General features: G+C 35.5%; 1 protein-coding gene across 2 annotated transcripts in view; it reads right to left on the bottom strand.

Moving 5' to 3' along the window:
• LOC122350229 (glypican-6-like) overlaps positions 1-26,303 on the bottom strand; it is a 179,051-nt gene that overhangs the window by 15,526 nt on the left and 137,222 nt on the right. Inside the window, exons 6-7 of one of the 2 annotated variants that reach the window (XM_043246568.1) lie at positions 24,386-24,529; positions 22,962-22,991 (exon numbers count right to left, since the gene is read on the bottom strand). In XM_043246568.1, coding sequence (XP_043102503.1) covers positions 22,962-22,991; positions 24,386-24,529 — 174 coding nt within the window. The remainder of the gene's footprint in view (positions 1-22,961; positions 22,992-24,385; positions 24,530-26,303) is intronic. The other variant, XM_043246576.1, reaches the window with a different exon arrangement.

Below are 26,303 nucleotides of genomic sequence, written 5' to 3'. Positions count from 1 at the left end.
ATTATAATTTTATTAAAATGACGAAATTATTAAAATGAGTATAATAAATTAAGAAAAAGCAGAATGACCAAAACAATCAATCGGCCTCTAAAAAAGTATTTAAATAGAGAAATGTTCAAATAAATAAATAGTTTTATTAATAATTCGACAACAGTGGATTGTGAAAATGACGCTATCTTGTGCATTTAATTATATTTATTTGTAATTCGAATTTTGATTTGAGATAATTGATGATCAAACGATAATTCTGTATGTTTATGCTTTATTTTTTATGCTTTTAATTAAGATGTAGTTATGAGAAGCAACAATTATACCCAGGATTGCATTTATTTCGGAGCTTCAGCTGTTTATAACTAATTGGTGCACATTTGCTGTGTTATGATTTTGAGGGTCAGAACTGTCTGTTTAATATCAAATGGATATAAATGTGCCCGTAACAGCACACCGGTGAAGTTTAGCCTCTGGACTCCTTTTCACTTAAAATAGGGGGAAATGTTTGGTGGGTACAATCCATCATTGTGGTACTAAATGTGCTCGGCACCATTTAGACCTGATAGTTCCCCGGCTCGCTGGGGAATACAATAAGGACCCATCATTGCTGGCCAGGTCTACATGCGACTTTCAACCTTCAAAATTCCCCTGCAACTGCCCTCTATTAGAAAGTTTAGGAGATGACATGTCCCAATTTATAATGATTTTATTCCCGGCAGAGGGTTTTTTTTTTTTTTTCTATGCTGTGAGGTCCTTGCCTATGTAATGATACGTTAAAGAGCGCCTGACTAGAATAACAGGAGAATTCATTATGGACAAGACTGCAAAGGGCATGCAATAATCAAAGCAAACAAAAGAACCTTTTGAAATGATTGCTATGTTGATGATTTCAGACACAAGATGTTTTCTCGTGTTATTGCCAGTGTTACTGTCAGAACGATTGTATATTTTCTCTTTTTCTGTGGCACACTAAACCACATTATTATTATTTATTCAGCTATTTATTATTGTTTTATAATTAATTTTATTTTTCATATAATGTAAAAAATATCTAAACATGAATAATATAACGAATTATGTTTATATGCCTTGCATTTTCTTTCTTTTTTTTTTCTTTAGCGTAAATTGTATTGAAAAAAGATGTGCATTTATTAAAAACAAGACACAATTTTTTTTTTTTTTTTTTTTTTTTTTTTGGGGAACGCAGATGTCTGAAACTATACGTCCCAACATTTTTTACACATTTAATTTACATTTTCGCTCTGAAATGCATCAGATGTACATAATAAAAAAAAAATAAATAATAAAAAATCACAAATTATAAAAACCTAGGCATATCAATAAACCACTTAAGGCTTTTATGGGTCCTTACATATATTTTACACTTAATGGCAAAATCCAAATGTAATTTAGATATTGTCTTGGGTCAGACATATATATATATATATATATATATATATATATATATATATATATATATATAATTTTATGCATGCAAGGATTATTTAAATGCATCAAAAGTGACCTTAAAGCCATTTATAATTTAACAAAAGATCAAAAAATGCATCTCATCCTACATTTGATTCATTTAATATCCATTTTCACTCAAAACATCACACGAGTTGACCCTAACTAAGCGTTTGCAGCAGAGTTAAAAGGCCCCGCCGACTTCTGTAGCGAAGACCAAGTTTACAGCCTCGTCTCTCGTGTCTCAGCTCTCTCTCTTCCCCGAAGCCTGAGATCTTGGAAGTGATGTCAAATGCCAGTTGAACCAGTCATGCAAGCCGCTCGCTCTCGGCCCCGCATGCCAAATGTGGCCCCGGCGCTTCATGTGGGGCCGGCTTCGGTGACCCTTCTTAGCGTCTGATCAAATGGCTGGTGAGTCACGTCCCCCGAAGCATTCCTTGTGAAGTTCGGGGGCCCACCGTCATGAGGCCGAGCCGTGTGAAGATCTGAGCCTCTCGTATAGGTCAGAGCTCCTCATTAGGACTACTTGTTCTCGCTCTCTTCCTCCCTCCGGGAACGAGCGCTCCTCTCACGCTGCTATAGATTAGACGTGTGGAGTGGATTTGGCTAATTGGATGGGGATTACGCGGCGTGATGTTTCACTGTTTTGTGTTATTCGCAGTCAGGAACATGTCCCCCGGCGTTCTGTACACAAACAAGCGTGCGAGTTTGCATTTCGTCCGAGATGATAATCGACCGATAAAATTCTGAGATAAGATATCTGCTCATCAGAAATCAATCGGGGTCCAACGAGTGCGTTTGCATGTGGCTTTTTGACACGAGATACTTGACATGTCCCGCGGTGTGACATGATGAATGCCATCTAAAATCATTTTAAACTGTATTCTAGTACAGTTGTTGTCTATTAAATAGATTTGTAAAATGATTAAAGAGGCTATATATGGAATGTGCACTGCAAAAAATTCATTTGTATGCTATCTTTTGTTTTATCTAAACATTTTTGTTGATTACATGTATTTACATGTATATATATATATATATATATATATATATATATATATATATATATATATATATATATATATATATATATATATATATATATATATATATATATATATATATATATATATATATATATATATATATATAAAAAATATATATATATATATATAATCTTGTACATAAACATACATTTTTTAAACTTAGTTGCAAAAAATTTATTGCTTTACATAATCTTATACAAAAACATATTTTAACTACTGAAAATTTAATTTTATCATAAGTAATAATATATAAAAATATATAACATAAAAATTATATATATATATATATATATATATATATATATATAATATATATATATATATATATATATATATATACATTTGAGTATTATATTTTAAATAAATAAATGAATAAATAAATAAAATCCAGCCTTGGAAAGCAGAAAAAACATTTTGAAAAACATTTAAAAAATCCCCAAACCCCTAACTTAATCAAAATAATGTCCACATGACTGTTTTTGGAATGCAAATGCCGCAGAAAAAGCGTTTTCTTCTTGGCACTGTTCTTGATTTTATGATCAAACTCCATAAATGAGCACAGCAGCCCCTGGACGGCCCGATTAAGAGCAGGACTTAGCAAGTTGCCGTCACAATGTCAAAACCCCTCTATAAACGCACGCATGTATCCAGATGAGACGGTCCTCACATTGCACTGTCTAGTCATCTGCTTTCTCATGAAAGCGGCAGTGAACCGAGTGACACCGCAGAGACCGACCCTCCATATTAATTCAGCACTTTTTACAGCCCGTCTTCTTGACGCTCGCTGCCAAGAGCTGAAAGCCAACCCCAACAGGATGAGCTGCGAGTGATGTAGCCTCTTTCTTTTTAGTGCCTGTCACTGTGGACGCTCGTATATCAGCGCTGAGCTTTAACGTTTCGCTGAACGCTTTAATTACAGCCACTTTTGCTAGCAAAACAGTAGCACTTAAGCATGTGAGAAGAGAAAACAACTGCCTTGTTATGACTAAATTATCTGGTTTCCCTTTACAGCTTTCGACACCGTTGATCAAAACACTTTAGGGGGGTATTTCACCCAAACATGAAAAGTGTCTGTTTGTTAGAGGAGTTCGTTTCTTCACTGGATCAGATTTGGAGAAATGTAGCGTTCCATCACATGCACATGCAGCGAATGGGTGCCGTCAGAATGAGATTCCAAAAAGCTGATAAAAGCATAATATTCCACAAGTAATCCACTCCATTAGTCTTACGAACTAAAAAGCTGAGTGTTTGTAAGAAACGCATCAATCAATGCATTTTTAACTGTTGCTTCTGGCCAAAATAAGAGTCCATAATCCATAATAATGCTTCCTCTAGTCTTCCAAAAAGTGAACCTCCTGTTATCCTCTCACATAAAAATTCACCAATATATTTATTTAGATCCGTTTTGGACTTTTTGGACTGTGCAGATGTATATTCTGTTTCAGACCTAATATTTTATTTATTTATTTACTCTTACAGGAAGAAGAGTTATTATGGGTTATAGACTTATTTTAGGGCTGAAATGATAGATCTGCTCCTTGTTTCTTAGCTTTTTGGCTTTTCGAGACATCGATGGACTGGTGCGGTGCAGATTATTGTGATGTTTTTATCAACTCTCATGCTGACGGCACCCATTCACTGCATTACTGAGACAGTGATGGAATTCTCCAAATGCGATGAAGAAATAAACTCATCCTAATCTCGGATGGCCTGAGGGATTTCTGGAGAACTGCTCCTTTAATTGATTGATTGGCCCTTGAGGACGATTTAAGTCGGTTTAGATCCTGTCTATCTAGAAGAAATCATGCCTTTTGATCAGCTAATATGATAATAAGCGATGGGCGCAGCTACATATTTTCCAAATATATCATGTAAAGGTCAAAGCAATCCATCATCTGCGGACCAAAATAATGCGTCCACCAGTAACTGTTTTGAAAATGCATTGCTGAAGGTGATGGATTTGTTACAACCACAATTTTTCAACACGATACGAAGCAGCACAACGGTTAACCATACCGAACGTTTCTTGAGCATCAAACCAGCATATCAGAAGGATTTCCGAAGGATCATGCGACACCGAAGACCGGATTTATGATGCTGAAAATTCAGCTTTGCATTTTTTATATTTACAGCAAGTAACTTTCATTTTAAATAAACACGAGAACAATAAAGGGCGTTGTTATGAAGAAGTCCGCTATCAAGATATATTCACTATGTTCAAATCTCTTGCCCTGAATACCAAGACCCCTGTTATTAAAAACAATGTGCACTGTGTTTGATCCAAATGTGAATTTTGAGCTCCCTGTTGGGCTTTTCTTCTTTAAATAAACGTGTTCGTTGTTCCCCTCTGGAGCATGGAAATGATGGATTGATGTACGTTTTGTTAATATTAAAACAGTCATGTGTTATACTTCCCTGTCTTGTATTCCAACCAAACTCAAGCTAAATTACAAACTACTTTAAACACTGCAGCGCAAACACAGACGAAGAACAACCGAGTCCTTTCACTGACATTTCAACACAGACATTACGCAGAACATTTGCCCATTTATTTCATATGAATTCATACCGTGCCGTTCAAATTTAAGTTTTTTTTTAAAGACGTGTCATGCTGAGCTATGCTGCACTAATTTGTTTAATAAAATATATATTAAAAACAGTAAAATTGTTAAATATTATTATAACTTAAAACACATGTTTACAGTGTGAATATATTGTAAAATATAATTTATTTCTGTGATCAAAAGTGATCTAAAATGTCACATGATCCTTCAGAAATCCTTCTAAAATGCTGCTTTTCTGCTCAAAAAACATTTCTGATTATTATCAGCATTGTAAACAGATTTGCTGCTTCATATTTCTTTTGTGGAAGTCTTTTCTAACATTATACATGTCTTCACTGTCACTCTGAATCAATTTAATGCATCCTTGGTGAATAAACCCTTATGGAAAAACAATTGACTTTGGTCGCTTTTATCTGCTGCAAACATTCGTATTTGACGAAAAGGGCCTTTATTTTAATACGAAATCTTTTTGTAACAATGTCTTATCTATTGCATGTACGCTATTAATTGAATTATTCATCTGCATTGCTCTCTTCTCTTCGTTTTTCGCATTTGACGTCATATATATATATTGTTTCTTGCTTGCGCCCCTCGTGGGAAACCATCTGTTGCATTATTTGCACATAAAGGTTTCTGCGCATAGAAACATAGTCGGAGCTTGGCTGAAAATATCTCCAGCATCTGTGGAAAGGTTAAGCGTGCTGAGGTTTCATTGTCTGCTGGGTTGTTTGTGTCAGAAAAGAGGCTTTGGGTAAAAGGTTGTCCGTCTGAAAATTTCTCAACTATGAACAAGACGATAAGCCTGCGAGGAGCGTTCCAGATAAAGCGATTCCCCATGCAGCCGGACTCCGAAAATCCGGTTTATCTATGCAACGTAGCTATGAATGTAATGCGGTTATGGGTTAGTTAGAGTCTACAGACATATCCATTTCCGTGATAAATGCACGACGTACCCCGTGTATTAGATCAGAGCGGTGATCCATCAAGCGGCATGTCAGCAATTCCTAGGAAACGGTAATCTATGTTAAATACGAAAGCGCTCAATTGGATGAATGACATAACCGCGGCGTATCAACAGAAAGGAGCTTCCCAAAAGGTTCGGCGAGCGCGCGAAACAAGCCAGCGCCGGCGCGGTTGTAAGGCATTCATTATTCATGCAGAAAAAATGAATAAATAAATAAAAAAAATCCTAGACTGCTAGAACGGAGGGGTCAGAATCTCCCATGATGCCTCTGAACTGAACGCCTCATCTTCTGCTCCAGCGATGGCGTCACATGCTCGCGTGAAGCGGTTCCCCTCGTCTCTCGTGAAGAAAACATTCGCATGACGCTTAAAGGAAACCGAAAACCTGGTTGCACGCATTTCTGACACCAAAACGCAAACATGCATTAAAACAAGGTGCTTTTGCTTATCAAAGCGCCAGATGGTCTACAGAAACGGTTGCTGTGACCTGTGGGACTCGCTTTTAATATACGGTACGATTAGCAGTTTTTCCTCATTTCATTAGCAGTGTATGTAGCGCATGATTAGCTGTTTTCCTTACATCATCCGTAATGTTTATCATTCTTGACTCGCGAGCGTTGCCAAGGGTTTTTTCTATGCCAAGTTATATTTCCTTTTTGCACTTCAAGCATCAGAAACACAGCCAAACAGAACCGTCAGTTTAATATGCCATCGCTATTTAGTAATTTAATCATCTGCCACAACTTTGCACATATTAATTACGACTTGATTCGTTAATTAGTTTGTATTTGCACATGCTGCTGTATACTTACAATGCTGTAAAATTTAATTAAATGTGCTTATTAATACAGATAAAAATAAAAATACAAAAAATATATTGAGCATCTTACATATGCTATAAAATATATATATTATATATATATATGTGCTTACACACACACACATATATATATATATATATAATAGTTTGTGTGTGTGCTATACAAAAAAATATATATAGCATCTATATATATATATATATATATATATATATATATATATATATATATATATATATATATATATATATATATATATATATACATAGGCGCATTATAGGAACAAAAAAAAGTAGGCAACATATTTTTAAGCCTATTTTTGGCCAAATCACATCCCATTTTAGAGAATGCAATCTTCTGACACATTGCAATGACTTAGTTTACCCCCCCAAAAAATAAATAAATAATTAAAATAAAAGAATTAAGGTCAGCGTGGTCCACCGTTGAATTGAACTAATATTAATATTAAACTAAATGAAAGCACCGAAACTACTTCAGTGCTGTCTATGGGCAGCTCAAACGCAAAAACAATAGCACTTGTAAAATGATGTTACACGAAGGATTCAACTCTGTTAAACCGTTCCGCATCATCAACGTCATTATTCTGCGTTAATGAAAAATGAGCTAATCGTTATCATTTCTCCCTTGTGAATATTTAAGGGTGAACCGATTCATAAGAGGATGGTCTCATAAGACGGGCGCAGATGGGAGAGTGAACACAGTATCTGTCTGCTCCGTCCTTTGTCTGGGGGACTTCGTGGCACAGATGGCACATTCTCACAGTTTTATTGTTTTTTTCACCCTCTTTTTCTGACATTTAGAATAGCGATGCTTATCGCCGGGAACATCTTGAATTGCTGCAGCTCCGCCAAATATTTAATGGCATCTCTGTACTTGTTTGTTTTTGTCTTCCCAAGTGCAATTGAAGTTGTCATGAAGATAGATTTGAACTGCGCCGATAAATCTGCAACTGCGGAACATACATTTAGTCGAGTCATTTTGCGAAATGGGTGTCGCTGTGTGCCTCGTGCATGTGTTTCCTGTGCATGTTTATTTTATGTATATAATAATGGATAGGTTGTATATGTGCGTGGGAAGTTATCAAAGTCTCCTATGGTGTGAAAAATAGCTTCTATTGTCTTTTTTTAGTCGCTTTGGATAAAAGCAAAATATCTAAAATGTAAATGTGCATGCATGTAATATATATATATATATATATATATATATATAAATAAAAAATAAAAATGAAAGTTTTGACATATGTGTGTGCACTGTGTATATTTCTAATGTATATATAAAGACGCATAAATACAGCATATGCTTATATTTTCATGTATATATTTAATATAAAACTTCTTTTTCTTAAATATATACATGCATGTACAGTATGTGCATTTATATATGCATAATAAATAGACACGGTACACAGGCATATATGATTAAAAAAAAGGTTAACGTGAGCATTTTTCATAATTATTGGCAAATGCAATCTATAAACAATGTTATATGATTTTAGCGCATTTAAAATCTTATTTAAAAATAAATAAATAATAAAAGCCCCCTCTGTGCTGGATTTGTGAAGTCAAACACCTTACCACCAGCGCTGATGATAACGACTGCATTCACAGAAAAAGGTTCAGCGATGCCTCGTTAGCATTCTTAAGCATTTTTTACCCTCCGCTCTTATTAGCGAAGCCATTTTCAGATAGCGTTGAGCATTATCCACTTCGTGTGGCACTCTAAAAGCTTGCATCACTTAAAGCAATCATAGTCTTCCAATCAATACGGTGCAAATAGCCATTTAAGGCCTATCAGGACATCCTGTTTCATGAAAGCCTTCACGGGGTTCAATTGGACGAGCTCTGTGTTGACTTCAGCCAGACTGCCGCTCTAAAAGTGTATTTTGTGTTCATGTTAGATTCTCAGGCTTTCATTCACACACGGTCTGTCAAAACAAACCACATGTGTCTGTGACAGCTACACCCACTCACTGACAGTGGCTTTACATGCACTTTTTAGGTTAACCAAACTATGTTAAACCACTTAGAAACGATATGGGTGTGTGCATATAAATATATTGCTGTAGAACTTGGATGAGAGCCATTTTGGAAGCACTTTCATTTACGGTCCTGTTACTCGTGTACATATGTAATTATTATAGTGATTTAAATAACTAACCCACCCCTGAATTTAACTCTACCCATGTACCATTACTAGTACTTTCTTAAGAAGGTAAACTGTAAAATAAAGTGCAAGGGCAAATTAAAAAGTGGAAAATTATAATAAATTCTCTGAAAACATCAGATAATATTTTTAAATACTTAAAATATTAAAATATAATATAATATAATATAATAAAATATAATATAATATAATATAATATAATATAATATAATATAATATAATATAATAGTTATTATTATTACTGATTATTAAAGTTGAAACCTTCTGATAATAATTTACATTTAATAAATACATACATATTTGATGTTTAGAATAGAATTATGATTATGACTACTGATAATGAAACTAATTAGTCATTTTAGTCATTTTAAATCCACTTCTCAGTCCATGTTCTGCTTTAACACATTAGAACATAACAGAACAGAATAGAATTATTGCTGCTGATAATAACAGGTCATTTTTAAATCTACTTCTCAGTCCGTGTTCTCTTGCATTAAACATCACGCTGTAACACATTCCTATAATTATGAGCACATTATGAATTCCAGTGTACTTGTTGGAAATAAACACTTTCCGTCCTGAACAGCAGAGGTTACTGACGCTGGAAAACAGTCATAAATTTGCTTCAGCCAGCAGGACTTTCCACGTGAAGCGTGTGAGCGTGTTGTGTGTTTTACGGGCTGTTTTTGCTAATCCAGTGTGTCCTAACACTCCACCGGAGGCCCGTTAGCACACCTGAAGCTGCCATCTAATCACCACTCCTCTCTGTTTGCCTTTTATTGCCAATTGAGCTGCTCTGACTGCGGCTCGACGGAGACCGTGAACATTTTATGCAAGTGCGTTTTTACTGCGTCTTTTCCAGAGTTTAATGAAAATACTTTCTGATCATACTGAACCTTTACGATCGTCGTTTTCTTGTTTTATGAATTACTGAATGGTTGATGAATTATCATGGGACAATTTCCTCAGAAAAAACGTTGACGGTCGTAAATACTGAATGATTAACATATTAATATGCCTTGGTGGTACCATTGCACATAGCATAAAAAAGTAAACAAAAAATTATAAATAAATAAATAAACACTAAATAAATAAATAAATAAATATATATATATATATATATATATATATTTTTTTTAATAATATATATATTTTTTCTATCTATATATATCTATCTATCTATATATATATATATATATATATATATATATTTTAATATATATATTTTTTATCTATCTATCTATATCTATATATATATATATATATATATATATATATATATATATATATATATATATAGATAGATAGATAGATAGATATTATATTATTATTATTATTATTATTATTATTATTGCTAATAATCAAGGTCAAAAACTTCCTAATTATATGATAATTTAAATTAGCAATACAGAAATAATATCTTTACTATGGTACCAATTACCATATTATACACCATAGTATTGATATATTCTAAAACTCTGCACCATGTTGTCAAAAAATATGGTATTATTTTGAATCTGATAATATACTGATTCTAAATAATCGCTATATTCGTATTACCACGTGTCCAAATTGCATTTTTATACCAAAGGTCTTATAAATAAATTCTTAACCTATTATATATCCATCCAAAAACACAGCAGCATGTCCAGAAATGTTGCCATAATCAGACTCGCATTGTTTCGGCATTTGCTTTTTAACAGAAGCATTAAACCCTCTCTAACTGAGCAAAGAGCTTTGCCTTATTGACCTCCCATCACGCCTTTTAAGATGACCGAGAAACGATTGAACGCAAGAGCAAGTCAAGAGGAGATTAAGAAGACGAGGCTTTCTGAGGTTCCTTCAGAGGAGAGGGATGTCACTTGATCAACAAAGAGAGAGGAATTTTACTGGCTGCTTCTGCCGGGACATGAATGGATTTTCCACTGGCGTGACGTGTGGGGAATCGCAAGTCGGGGATACATGAAGAGGAGGCCATTGAGATGCACTGCCAGTCTCTGGCACTCGCTCCATGTGACATCAGGGGTGGCGAGGTTCAATTACGTTAAATTAATTTACCAGGCGCTCCTGAATAACAATACTGCCTGCATTAATGAAGGGTGCGTGTGAATGGATGGGGTGACAAACGCTTGGTCCCGAAATCAACAGAGAACGCTTGAGAGCAGGGATCGTGCTAAAAGGAAAGTTCAGCCAAAAATTACCATTCTGTGCTCATTTAGTCAAAGCAGTATGAAACCTGACCACTCCTTTCAATATAATAACACGGCTTCTAAACGACAAAAAAGCATGCGATTTCTGAAATTTAGGCTGCATCCAATCAAATACGACACGATTATTGCCAATGGTGGAAATTCCCCCCAAAAAATAAAACCATCATATCAGTAATTCGATAAGAATATGATACACAAATACACAGACTGAAAATTAAGCAGAGATATATTTTATCGTTGATGATATTGAGCTTCAGAGGTTTTGCATTCCATAGACTTGTGTAGATAGAAAAAAAAAAAGGCCAAAAATGTACACGGCTTACAAAAGAAACATCGCACAGTGTCAGTAAGACTAGTGAGAATATGTGAAAAACTTCATTTTGGCAAAAATGTCAGATAGAACGACGATTTGCATCTAGTAAATGTACTGCAGTGAGCGTTAATGTCACATTTATGTGTCAAAAATACATTAAAAGCAAAGTGTCGAGGAGGCTAAAATCAGAGTATAAAAAGCTCCATATCTGTAATCCGTGTGACTTGTGAACTATACTGAGTGCCTTGTTTGATTTGTGCGATGAACAGACCGGAATGTAAGATATTTAAGTTATCCGTTCGAATGAGATATAAAAATGATTGCTACATTAAGTTTACCGCATTAGGCTAACTGAGTCTTGTCATGGCACTCGCATATCATTGCTCTTTTGTTGATTTCGATTACTTCCATTATCCTCATTTGTATAAAAGCTTTGGATAAAAGCATCTGCTAAACGACTAAATGTAAATGTAATGTAAATGTACTGACGTTAAAGTGCCGTTTTGGTCTCCGAAATGCATAAAAAGCCCAATATCAATAGTTCAAATACATTAAGTACGTTCGGTCTAATGAAGCTGACTGATTGGTGTGATGATGTGACGATGCAAAAGTGAAATTTAGGCTACATCCACTCAAATATGACACAAAATATTATTGGAAATGATGAAATTTGCCTCTAAAAGCGTCACGTCAGTAATCCATACAACTACAACTACGTATGGATGTCTCCAAGATGCATAAAAAGCACCGTCTATCGCACTATATTCAAAGTATTGTCAATCATAGCTTTTTAAAAGTATTTTCCGCCAAAATACACAAAAAGCACCATATCAATTGGTGTATATGACTTGTGGTCTGTATATAAACTATTGAGAATTTTCATCCCAAAAAGGACCATAAATAAGTTACTCAACTTTGCAATTGAAATTTCACTAATAACCCAGGAATATGTTGCTACAACCAGTTTCAATTAATCAAAATTGGAAATGCGCTTTTAGCATTCTTATCGCTAGTGATATACACTTTGCTAAGGCTGTGCATGCACACATGTGAAAAGCAGAAGCCAAGAACGACAGCTTGATTTGTGTCGGTGTATCAGCAAAGCTTTAGTATCCGAAAAATAATGCGAATGAAACATTTCAAGAATGTTTTGGGTGAAATCCTTTTAAGGCTTCATGCATGACACTCATCATTACGCCGAGGGAACGCAAAAGCTGCGGTTGTTTATTCAAATACGACAGAAGGCGCAATGAAATATCCATAATTATATGACTGAGCTGGAAGGATGTTGGTTTAGAAAAGCCCGTTTGGTGGGTCCTCCCTTGAAAACGTCTTCTCCGAGGTGGTTAGGAAATGCCCACATTTATGCCCGTTGTGGTTATTCTGCTCATAAAAACATCTGCTGAATCTGCAAAACAGCATGACGCAGCAGCAAGCCGTGCCGCGGAGAAAAAAACAAAACAAAAAAAAAACACAGCCGCTGACTGCAATGGTGTTTTATTCACCCTACTCAGCCGCACAGTAATTGTGGCTTTGGGGGAATAAAATATAGAGTGGCTATCTGAATGCATGCCTCCATTAAACTGTAACTTAAACCATCTGATGGAATGTCTTTGTGTTTTAAAGCTATTCAAACCTTTTACTGGCAGAGGCGGTTGGACGCCGCATCAGCCAGCGCTCAGCTAACAGACTTTGGGTTTGTTCTTTTACAAGTGCTTCTTTCTTCCCAGCCACATCCTTTGTATTTTACACAAATTTAGCCCGGGATGCCGCAGCCCGGCGACCGTAAAATGTCAACAGAGGCCGTTTAAAACAGAGGCGAACGTCAACAGAGCCATAAAATGACAGATTCAGAAACGGAGGTTACACCAGCCACTAAAGGAAATCGCAGGATGTCACTTGTCAAGACGTTGATGGCTAATAACATCTTTTAGCATTAAAAAAAGCCATGGAATGCATGGAAACTTCTTAATTTGCAAGAAAAATAACAGTAGCTTAGCAGCAACTTATAAAGGTGCTAGTATACTAAACTGTATAAGAAATTAATGCTTTTATTAAACAAGGCCGCATAAAACTGATCAAGAGTGTCAGTATAGACATTTATAATGGTTCTGCACAACTGTTTGCAATGAAGTGTTTCTTGAGCAGCAAGAAAATTCAGCTTTGATTATATAGGGCCATAGCACAGACAAATCTCACATCCATACAAGTGTGATATTGAGTTTATAAAACAGAGAAGGCACAAGTGTGTAAATATATCATCAAAATAACTACAGAGTGTATTTAAAAGCCATCTTTTGTGCAAACTATTTCCTTCTGCCACGGATTGAAAAAAAGTTTGACAGCTGAGACCATCGAAAGCTTATTGTATAACTGTATTAAAAGCAGTGTATTATGTATAGTAGATATTGTGAGAGTGTGAGTCTGATACAGCATTCACTCTTCAAATCAATCTCATTTCACAATAAACACTAGTCTGAATATCTGCTGAGGAAAGAGTTATCTTTGTCGTAACGTTAATGTCCTTTCATCTGTGTAGGATAACAGGTCAATTTAGCTCAAAGGGATTTATTAAAGCAATGAGCGGGGCTTATTGCTTTTATAAAACAGTTATTTTGTACGTAGCAAGATCTTCACGAAATAAAGCAGAGCAAATAAATTGTAATGATATTAATAAAAACATTTTTCTTCCGCCAAACAATGTAGACACGTTGCGGTTGGAGCTCTGCGGTTGCCGAGCAACACACCGACATAAACAAAGGTGTGCGTTTGTAGAGAATTTTGCAACAGCTTTGAACGCGGCTCAACCAATCAGAATCAACGACCAGACCTATCCGTTTTCTAATTATGATATTATGGGGAATGTGGCCAGAGTCACTGGGTCGAGCTGTGTAACATCGACTCAAAGTATATTCAAAGTATAGCGAAAACACTTTATTAGCAAAGCAGCAAGATCGGAAGTAAGCACAGAACACGAGATGATTCTCTTTTTAATATAAATAAAGCTTTAGCGGATAAATCAAAGACGTATAAACCAATCTAGAGCATGAACACACACACAGAAAGAGAGAAAGTGAGGAAATAATGAGTTTGAGAGAGCGAAAATGTAAAATCCCAAGTAATATACGCAATTGCACAGACCTGAATAACCATCATTTAAATAACCCTCGTACTGAGTCCCTCAATGAGGCTAAGATTTATATTAAATGCACCAGCTAGAATCTGAAGGAACTTGCATTACTTCATGGGGTTCATGGTTGCAGAAAGAGGTTTGTAGATTAGCTGGAAGTCCAGCTGTTAATTGAAGTCAATGGGCATTGGCTGAAGATGCAGAGTTGTTGAGGTTTTGAGGGGGTCACAGACAACAGATGAACTCGGAGACAAAACTTAACTCAGAACATGAATCTCAACGGATTCAGTAAAAGAAATAAAAGAGTAAAGGTTGACGGGACTGGATGGTGTTTCTCCTCATGATTGTAGAGGATCTGCTGGTATGCGAGCCAGAACACAGTGGAAGAATTCACGGGTAAAAAAGCATGGCTAAAAGCTAAAGCAAAAAGTGTTGACTTGAAAACATAATTTGATGATGTCCTGAGTTTTTGAACTGGGCTGCTGTGTCTTGACCTATAAGACACTATCTTAACTCGGGCTGCGACTACATTCTTTCTCCCAATGCACAAATCAACATCTTATCAGTCATATGGTCTAAATTTTCCTGCTCTTGCAGAGTATAATTTGGACACGATTACAAGAATATAATACATTTTACACATAAGAACATTATACATGTTGCTAGGCAATTCAGTCGAAAGTGCAAAGGCAGCACTCTGATATACAGAGCTGAGTTTACAACATGAGACTTTGCCTAAACTATTTTCTCTGGATGAAACAATGGACTGATGAGACCAGACAACCATTAGATTTAGCCATAATGCATGAAATCTCATGTGTAACTGCTAGAGACATCAGAGCGAGTGATAAATTCCAGATCTGGCGCTCTCTCAAAAACCCATCACCAAACGCCATTGACTTGCACATATGGGTGCCGTCGTTCCAAAACTGCTGCGACAGAGATGGAAATGAATTTTTAAATACATGAATTATGTTTCCATCTTTGTTGCCACAGTTTTGGAAGTGCCTTTTTCTGTTCTACAGAAGGTGGTGTCCCAATATTTTTCATATAGTGAATGTACAAGTCAGGACTGTATGTAAAATCACACCAGAGGTGTTCAGCTGGGATTAGGAGTTGGCTTTATGCAAACCAGTCAAGTTCTTCCACACTGACTCAATGGATCATTTCTTTTTTTAATCTTTCCTTATACACAGAGGCATTGTCATGTTAGAATAGAAAAGGGCCCAGTCCAAACGGTTACTGGAAGCACACAGTTCCCTAGAATATCATTATATGCTTCAGAATTAAGATTGGATATTACTAAAGCAGTTAAACCTGTTCACTGGAAGGGCGTGACCCAATACTTTATCAAATATAGTGTATATACCGCACACATGCATACATAATTGTTGTTTAATTTTAAAGTGTTACATGTCTTTCTTAAAGTTTCTTAGGAAAAAAGCAACGAGAATGAGTTTTGAGAAACTGTGAAATGAAATCACGCTGAGCCTCTTTTGCACTTCGCAAAAAAGAAAGATAGATTGAAAATTAAGTGAAAAAAAAAGAAAAAGTGTTTTGTAGCCTGAAAGAAAATCATCTGCTTAAATATTAACATCTTCGTACTGCAATATCACCAGTGCTGTGCTAAAAACCACACCTAGTGTTGAAAAGTCAGGTAGGGTTTTTCTATTTATGACGTTGTGAATGTATTCAGGGCACAGAATCGTAGCACTCTGGCTGACCGAGGTTATAAAACGTCTTCATTTATTTCGCAGGATAATTACGCTTGGCATTAACAGACAAAAATGTGCCATTGGCAGCCTATGAGAGAACAGGGATCCAGTTGTTTGGGTCAGAGCGTTCCTTGCCAAGTCCGACATAAAATCCTTCTGCCATATAATTAAAAAGTGGCTGCAGGAATGCATATTCCCTTTTTACACTTACAAGTCCCCCAGCAGGCATATATACGGTGTAGCATGAGAATGACCTGCAGATGTGGCTCTTATTCATCTACAGTTTCGCAAACCTCTTCATTTATTTCCATTTCTCCTCCTGGCTGCTGTTAAAAGCCTCCTACATACACTGGAGATGGAGAGTATTATGGAAATGGCACTTATAATAGCCAATGAAGGCGTATCTATTTGGTTTCCAAACAAATATGGGTTGCTAAATGAAATTCGGTTTATTTCTGCTGGAATTCTGTGACCGCATTCATCGTTTGACGCAAACGCAGCGGCCATTTTTCTTCCTGTCGTCTTTCTAGATGCTGGGATGCAAATTAGGAGCTATCAGTGCTTGGAAAACATACTAAATCACAGGTGATGATTCATAATGGAAGAAGACGGTTTTCGGTTCATGCATCAGTCGGCATGAGCATGTCAAGAGGCTGATTTGTAGCCAAAAAAGCAACTGACTTGCACGAAATCCTACAAATCACCTGCAACCACGGGTTTATCGTGTAACCTGCATCATCCGCTTGACATTCTACTCTTTCTGTGCGCATAAGCCGGAGACATCTGGAAGTCAAGTAATTAGTCAGACGAGCCTTCAAGCTAGATGAGGAACAGTCCGGTTCGACGCCTACGCATAATAAAGTGGGCCTGCATTTAGCAAACGCCTCTGAAACATCCTCCACGATGTGGATTACCATGAATTCAGCTACAGACGGTGTTTTATCTTCTGAAAACAGTATAGCATGGCTTCAACTTCTCGCGTGTCAGAAACACTTCTTAGAAGATTTTACTGCTTAATATCGTAGGAATTTCTACAAGGAGCATATCTAAAGAGAAACAAATCACATAGAGCTCTACTCGTCCTATAATTTGGTCTTGGGTGAATTGATGAGACATGTTTTGAGAAATGAATTTTTATCAAGCAAAAATTGTATTAAGAAATTGTAAAAAAATTGCACGCCTGTAAAAAATATCAAACTTTAAATTTTGATTTCAAAAATGCATGATTATTCCATTAGTATTATTGCAGTGGGATTAGTGTTTGAAGGGAAAAAAAGGATTCATGAAATTAAATTTAATTAGCATAAAATAAAAAATTAAAACTGCATTTCAAATGTCAAAAGCTTATTTTATAAAATAATTTTAAATGCTTATTTAAAGCAATTGAAATGAACCCAACTGAAGTGAATTTCTCTCTTCAACAGAAACAAGTTTCCAGAAAGTCTTCTTATCGGCCAACAAACTTATAGCCCCTCCCCCAAACTCACGCCATTGGTTGAGCTGATGCTGCTCGAACAAACAGATTTTAAAACCACCACAGAATTGTGCAATTGCTCTCATGACAAACATTATAGAAAAATCCAATCTGATTTCAGTTTAGGGAAGAACATCATTAGCTATACAGGAAAGTTATCGCCGTTTCAATCCGACGGCTTTAATGCGATTTCCCAATATTTGCATTCAAAAACGTGGACAGAAACCTGACTACCGATGTCTGCGATGTGAATGATGTAAGACAGTAATCTATCAGAGCTTGAAGAGTATGACAGGTTATGTTATCTACGTGTACTTTAACGCACCTCCAGCTTAACTCCTTGACGTTATTTCGTGTCTCTAGCGCGAAGAGGCTCGTTACTTTAAACGGCTTGGTCTCACGTTCTCATTCACTCGACTCCCAAGAGGACGCCTATAAGTCTCAGGGCTAAGTGCTTCCATTAAAACTTCAATGAGCTATAAAACCTATGTAAATTCATTTCCTTAATCATACTTATGATACTTGGGTCACGTACAGCAAACTGCTTTTAGTTGCAAAAGTGCTCCCTTAACAACTTCCCCATTCACAGACAGGAAGATCCTTCCAGGTCTCTGATCCAAATCATTTCAGGCATTTAAAGCTTTAAAGATCAAGAGGGCTGCTCTTCACAGGCAGCTTTTTACACTTTATACATCGCGACATTCGATTTTAAGGACTTTTTTTGTTGTTTAATTTCGCATGCTAAATCGTTTCGGTCGCAACTTTTGGCTTTAGCGGCTTATATAACGTATTGTAAACACTGAGCAAAGAGAAATGATGCCACAGCACACCGCTAAAACGTCTTACTGTTCAAAACATCGACTGTATTGATGGAGAAGCAACTCATCATTATTTTATGAACAACAGACCCTGTCTAAAAAAACACAACCAAAACAGCAACAACCTCACTACCCTGTTCGCATTAAAAAATGATTCCAGTTTGTCGGAATAACTAAAACACTAAAAACTAAAATCAGACATTTTTTCAATTTCTGATTTTATGTTTTGCAAATAAAAAAAAAACACGTCAAAAAAAAGCAAAAGTAAAAAAGTAAAAGTAAAAAATATAAAAAATATAATAATATTATAATCTAATATATATATATATAAAAAAAGATACTATATTTAAATTATTTATAATATTTTAAAAAAAAATTAAAAGGAATTGTTTTATACTTTTTTTTTTCATTTTAAAGTTAGGCCATTTTTCTGGTTGCTATTTAAAATGCATCACCCGAAGTGCTCGAGAAAAACATTTCCTTTAGCAGCTGATGTAAGAAACCATAAACAATGAGCACAGAGAAACGACACAATAACACATCGCCAAAACATCCTACCGTTAGAAAACAATCACTACACTGATAGAGAAGCGTCTCATCATTATTTTATGAAGGACGTCCGGTCCCGGTCTTCCTTAAACCCCGCGCTTCAGCCTCCAAAACACGTCTGCTCCCCGAGGTTAGCAGCAGTGGCTCTTTTACGACTCAAGTCATGTACACAGTGATGGAAATAAATTGGGTGTAGAGCAGAGACCCACGAGTGCAGTTGCCAGACGCGCACAGAAAGAATCAATGTAGCTGCAGTGCTGCGTTTTGGACGAGAGCGCAGACAACGCGTCTTCGCATTTGAGTCAGATGAACGCTGCGCGTTTCGGGCCCGAGCACTCATTAGCGCTCTTTTGTCATCAGCGATGTTGATTTTTTGTAGCCGGTGCGGTGCTTGGATCGCAAACGGATTCATTAAAGCGCATTACGCAAGCAAACGGGGCAATGGGCGAATGTTGTACGGTCAGCTGTCGGAGCTCGCCAGGCCTCTGGGGTTTTTCTGAAAACGGGCCTGGGGTTCGAGGTTTTATAGCTGGGGACATAATGGATCTCTGATGGAGCTGAATAATAAGCAGAATCCGTTTCACTTTCTGTTTCTTTTATAAACATCAGAGGAGAGATGCTACTGTGCCACTCGGGAAGTGTGAAGTATATAAGCATTCAATATCCTATAAAGCAATATAGAATAACTAATCCTTCTATTTCCATAATAAATAAACTGGAAGTAGTAGCAAACACGGACTTCTTTCCCCCATTTATATACAAAATTGTAATAAAAATATAATAATAATAATAATAATTATTATTATTATTATTATTATTATTATAATCAATTGCTTGTGGTGAAATCTTAAAATAAAAAATAAAAAATATGCAATTAAAATATGCATGACATTTTGGCGATATATGTTCATTTATTTGTTTGTTTGTTTATTCCTTGTCCATTTATTCATTATTTGTTCATTCGTTTTTTTCTCATTCCTAATTTTAAAACAAAACTAAATAAATGAATAATTAAATAACACAATTTAAACTGAACGCATGCATGACATTTTGTGGATATATTTAAAATAATTCACGTATTCTTGTATTCATGTATTATTATTTATTTATTTATTTTGATATATTGCATACAGTATGTTTGCCTTGTTTATTATTATATGTCACAGTATACAATAGTATACTAAATACTGAGGAGATGTATTGAACAGGAAGGCTAAATTAAGCTCTCGAACTCTCCAGGACAATTTTCAGTGATGGTCAGCTGTACAAAATGCAATTGATGCAATGGACTGCTCTCGTGGTGCAATCAAGGGTCCCCTCTTTGGTTTTGATCTGTTAGTAATGTTCGGAAGCAACAAGGCCGAGCTTCGCGTGCTATCCAGAGGCTTTCTCACCACGCTCTGTCATGACATCTCAACTGCAACCTACTTGGGCGACCTTATGTAATATTTTATTCATTCAACACTCTTGGGATGGTGAGCATCCAAAATACACTACAATCACAAGCTTCAGTCAGAGCCACAAATATACAATATATGAAATGTGTTCGAATGTTTGTTGAAAGTTGCGATTTTTAATGTTCTCAAAATGTCGGTTCGTGGAACTTTTTTTTGCGTAAGAAATGTTTAAAATGTTACTACTTGCTTTAGAACGTTCAAAGAACATTCAAAAGTAACATGCAAAATAATAAAATGGAATGTTCTCTTAATGTTCAAATAACTAGGAATAAAACATTTTAAAAACTGGATATATTTAAAATTCAGAAATGAATTCAATCCTTCCTTGTTTTGGTTAAACGTGTCTTTTTGGTCAATACTTGTCTCATAATTTTAATATTTTTTATTTTTAAATGTAATGTTCATATAATGTTTCCAAAACAGATAAAATGTACTGACCATTTGAAGAAAAATGATTTTATTTATATATATATATATATATATATATATATATATATATATATATATATATATAGTTAATACCCAATTAAAAATAAAACATTTTTGAGGAGGTGAAATACAATAAATTAAAAAAATAATAATAATAAATTAGAGAATATTTATAAAAACATTTTGAGAATCTTCGCAAATAATTTTTTCACAATTCTAAACATGACATTATCAAAACCCCGGGTTACAGGAGTCATCCAATCTGATGAACAGCAGTCGTAAAGGACCAAGAAATACTCCTTGTACGTTATATCTAGGGTCATGGAAACACTCTATCAGCTGGTGAACATGGTTGGTGGTCATGTGGGTTAGTCAGTGTCGAACAGGCCAAAAGTAAGTGAACCCAAGAGCACCAATAAAGCCAATGAAAGGAGTTCAACAGTTCAGTTCAGACCAACCTCAGACTTCCTACCGCTACGGCTAATCAGTGTATGTGCAAAAAAGTTCGTTTGAATAAAAAAGATCAAGTCACAGTTATTTCTCTCTGGAATCAGTTCCAAAACACTGCATCGAAGTCAAGAGTTCTTGAATCGAAAACCCTAAGAAAAGTAATGAAAAAGTGAGATTATACACTTTGTACTGGTTCCACCAATAAGCTTTTAATTTCTTTTCACTCCATCTCTCAGCAGACTGTTCGGAGTGTTTAGTTGGTCTCAGTAACTGTACGCCGTTGAATTAGCTGCGTTGGCAGCCGCAGTAATTTGCTGCCACTCCACATCCTGTGTGTTATGAGTAACGCTGCCGGAAAACAGCACAAAGATTCTCTTCCAAGCTTTTACTTCTGCAAGGACAATTTCAACTCCCTGATATACGAGGCCATTTGTCAGTTAGCAAACCCATTTTTTCTCCAAGTGAACAACTGATCGGACGTTTACTACGGGACGGTCCCTACAGAGCAACCTGAGCTTAAGTGCTGTGATACCAGCTATTTATACCAGACACACACACACACACACACACACACACACTGCCATTCAAAAGTTTGTGGTCGGTAAGACTTCTTTTTAAAAAAGAGAAGTTAAGTCTCTTCTGCTCACCAAGGCTGCATTTATTTGAATAAAAATACAGAAAAAAATGGAATATTTTGACATATTATTACAATTTAAAATGTCTAATTTCTATCTGAGTATATATTAAGATGTAATTTATACCTGAGATGCAAATCTGAATTTTACTTCTAACATGCTGATTTGCTGCTTAAGATTATTATCGATGTCGAAAACAGTTGAGCTGCTTCATATTTTGTGTGATACATTTATATTTTTATGATGCTTCGGTCAACAGAAAGTTCAAAAAGCAGCATTTATTTAAAACAGACATCTTTTGATTACTTAACAATCCAACTTTTTTAAAAAAGTCTTACCGATCTTAAGCTTTTGAACAGTAATGCTTTCGTGGACCGCCAACTCAATCCACATCCAATATATATTGGTCCAAAAGTACAAATCTGTCATCATTTACTCGACCTCACTTTTTTCCAGCTTGAAAACTTCAGCTCAAAGCATTCTAATTGCACTAAAAAGAGTGACTAGTAAAGTGGTTTGCAATGACATGACGGAGAGAAAGTGGTGACAGACTCCTCATCTTTAAGCGAATTATCCTTTTAATGACAGGATGGACCTAACAGCTTCTTTAAGTCTCGCCAGCACAGATATATGGCACAAAACCCCTCAGAAAAGAAGAGAAAGTACACCAGCGGATGAAGGAGAGGAGGGAGAGATGGAGAGAAGACAAATGACGGAGGTAAAGTGAGAGGAGGCTTGGATGGCTTACGCTGTCTTGCATCGTCCTCCAGACAATCCTCTGGGATGCGGAAGCAAAAAACAGAGGAAAAAGGATTTCATTGAAAGTGGAGATGAGAAAGCATACCACGGGCAAACACATGATAAATATGCATTAGACAGAAAAGCAATATGCACGATTACATTTGATGAATGGCATTGCTGGGATATTCCATCCCATTCCCCTCGGTCTAAAAAAACCAAGCACATCCTCTTTACACACAAACGCTACTCTCTAACTCAACATTTATTTAACCGTCACGTCTCTGCATTATAAATTCCAGGGTTAGGTTTAAACTCGTCCAATGCACAGCTGAGTGGAAAAAAACAGCTCTAGCACATATTGGATAGAAAGTCATTTTACATGAATTCTCCCAGTTAGCTGGAGGCTAAAATAAGATTATGCGCAAATGCAATCTTGTTCTACTTTTAAGTCAAATTCATATTCTCATCTATTCTTGTTAGGTATTATGAGTCAGAACACTTTATTCCAGCAGAGGAAGTCTTAGACACTACTTCATTATAAGTAAAAAAAAAAAAAAATGGAAGAAAAGAAAACAAATAATAAATTGATATGTTAGCACGAGAAATATGCATACATCATTCATGGAATGTTTTAGTTGGATGCTTTTGAAATAATTCCGGGAACTTTCAAAAATGTTTATAAAGATTATTGTAAAAAAAAATTGATCATAATGTTCATGCAGACGAGAACAAAACCTTTTTTAAATGCAGCTAAGTATTATGAGTCATAATAGTTTACTCCGGTAGAGGAACCTGTGTACACTTTGACGCTGCTTTAAAATAAAATAAAATAAAATAAAATAAAATAAAATAAAATAAAATAAAATAAAATAAAATAAAATAAAATAAAATAAAATAAAATAAAATAAAATAAAATAAAATAAAATAAAATAAAATAAAATAAAATAAAATAAAATGTTCATATAACAAATAAATTAAATAATAAATAAATAGTTTTAAAAAGATTTAAAAGTATTATGAGTAGCTCGTGTTAAATGATAAAATGGACTGCTCCCTAAATGTTTGTGTAAACAAAAGAAAAAGGAAATCTTGCTCTACTTTTAAGTCACATTAATATAGCCAGTAGAGAAACTCAATATACTCAGACGCTGCTTCATCGAAAACCTAAAACACTAAAAAGTTAACAATAAAATAATAATAGCCACAAAAACCTTCGCCCAACCTCATTAAGCTGGACTTAACATGCATTTCTACTTAATTTAACCCCCAAAAATGTCATTTTTCTCATTTTTCGTCCAGTACCAACACCGTGGCTTTCCCCAGCCGCCGCTGCATTCTCTCAGGCTCAACCTGCAAAGGTCATCCTCACCCACTCAACCTTCCCACGCTGCCCCGCTCTGCCCCGCTCTGCCCTCGCTGACACCCACTCACCAGTCTGTCCAGGCTGGTGCCGGCTGCCGTGGTCGGCCTCTCTTCTGGACTGTAGGGTCTGAAGCGACTGTTGAACACATCCGAGATCCCGCGGGCAGATCGGCCCACTCCAGCTGCTTTGGGATGACCGCATCCCTGAAACACCTATAATTACCAAAGAGGGGACTGCATCAGTCCGTGTGTTTGGGCCATAAAAACGGCTATTGTAAAAGAGATGAAAATGCAGAATGAAGTGCGACGACAAGAAGATGTTTTGCATTGAATTGCTTAATGCAACAGGCATTTTGCTGGAACTGAATTCATGAGCTGATGAAATGTAAAGTGTAAGTCAAGCTTTGGATGAAAGCATTTGCCCAATGCATAAATGTTTTGCTCATTTTCTCCATGCGCTCATTTTGAGCTACATTTTAATCCTGATTTGACACGATCCCTATAAAACATGAAACTTACTCTATGCAAGTATGTGAACGCCTACAATTATAATAATTAACAATAAACTAAATTAAAAACTTTTGTTTGCATTTAATTTTATATATATATATATATATATATATATATATATATATATATATATATATATATATATATATATTTTTTTTTTTTTTAATTTTGTTTTAGTCATTGTAATAAAATAAATAAATAAAAAATAATTATAATTATTATTATTATTATTATTATTATTATTATTATTATTGTTGTTGTTAATTTTTCATTTTAAGGTTTTATATATAGAAACAGAAATGTCAACATAAATAAATAAATACTAATTCATATTAGCAAAATATGTTTCTCATCATATGGCTATTCCTGATAATTAAAATGTATTTTTATAGCACTTTATACACAGCGATAAAATGGAAGATATAATACGTACATTCATGCAAAATTCATTATGAAAAATATTGAAATTTCAGCAGAAGTGCCGTCACTCAGCTCAGTTTAGCTCAACGCTGATTCATTTCAATAACAGCGTCAATGTTGCAAAGTTGCGCAGTTACCAATTAAATTTAATTCAGCTTTAAAATTCTATTTTGAACGTTTTCTTTCTCATCCGACAGTGCTAGTGAAATTGATAATGCATGTATATTTAGATAAAAATTCGAATTTGAAGTCATTTTTAAGTGCAGAATTTCATGCATGTCGTCAAACACACGAAAATGCATATTAAAATGCTGAAAGACAAACTGATTCCAAGGACGCCGATCGCAGGGAGGTTTCAGCTGGTCAAATCATGTTAAAATGTGTGTCTCGAGAGCCCTGTTGCAGTGAATTGTGGGTGAGCTGACAGTGATGGAGGATTTTAATGGCACGGCAGGCTCTTATGGCAGGATGTTGTCTGCGCTCTGATGTGGGACGATCTGTCACTATGATTACCATTCAGAGTCTCGGCCTGACATGTACACACTGATTTCATGCTCTCTGTGCATTTTCAATCAGGTCCTGCTTTCCAGAGGCTTTTAATGTAAAAGCGGAGCGCTCCGAACACACCACACCGAGCATATTCTTCCCCTGCTTTTTCTTCTTATATTCTATGTAATAGAATCTGAGGACCAAGCCTCCAAATGAATGTCCATCTAATTTGTCTGAATATGCAAGCTTGTGCTGAAAGCTCGGCTACCTGCGGTGTGGCTTCACAACATGCTTTATGGGCAACATGCATATTTCATCAACATCACCACCGAACCTCTGTAGAAATGTTTCTAGACTTTGCAACTGTAAGACGTTTCTGAAATATTTGAGAACTCTATCTATCGCCTTACACGGAGCTTAAATGCACCGACGAGTGTCCTTTAAATGCAAAAAAAATGTTGTGATGGACTATCGATAATAATGATAAAAAAGAAGAAAATTGGAGAGAAAAATCATCCTTTTTTTCAAATAATATAATTAATTTTAAAATAATATATATTTTTACAAA

This window comes from Puntigrus tetrazona, chromosome 1 (assembly GCF_018831695.1).
Source record: "Puntigrus tetrazona isolate hp1 chromosome 1, ASM1883169v1, whole genome shotgun sequence".
Lineage (NCBI taxonomy): Eukaryota > Metazoa > Chordata > Actinopteri > Cypriniformes > Cyprinidae > Puntigrus > Puntigrus tetrazona.
This window is presented reverse-complemented; position numbering and strand designations above follow the sequence as displayed.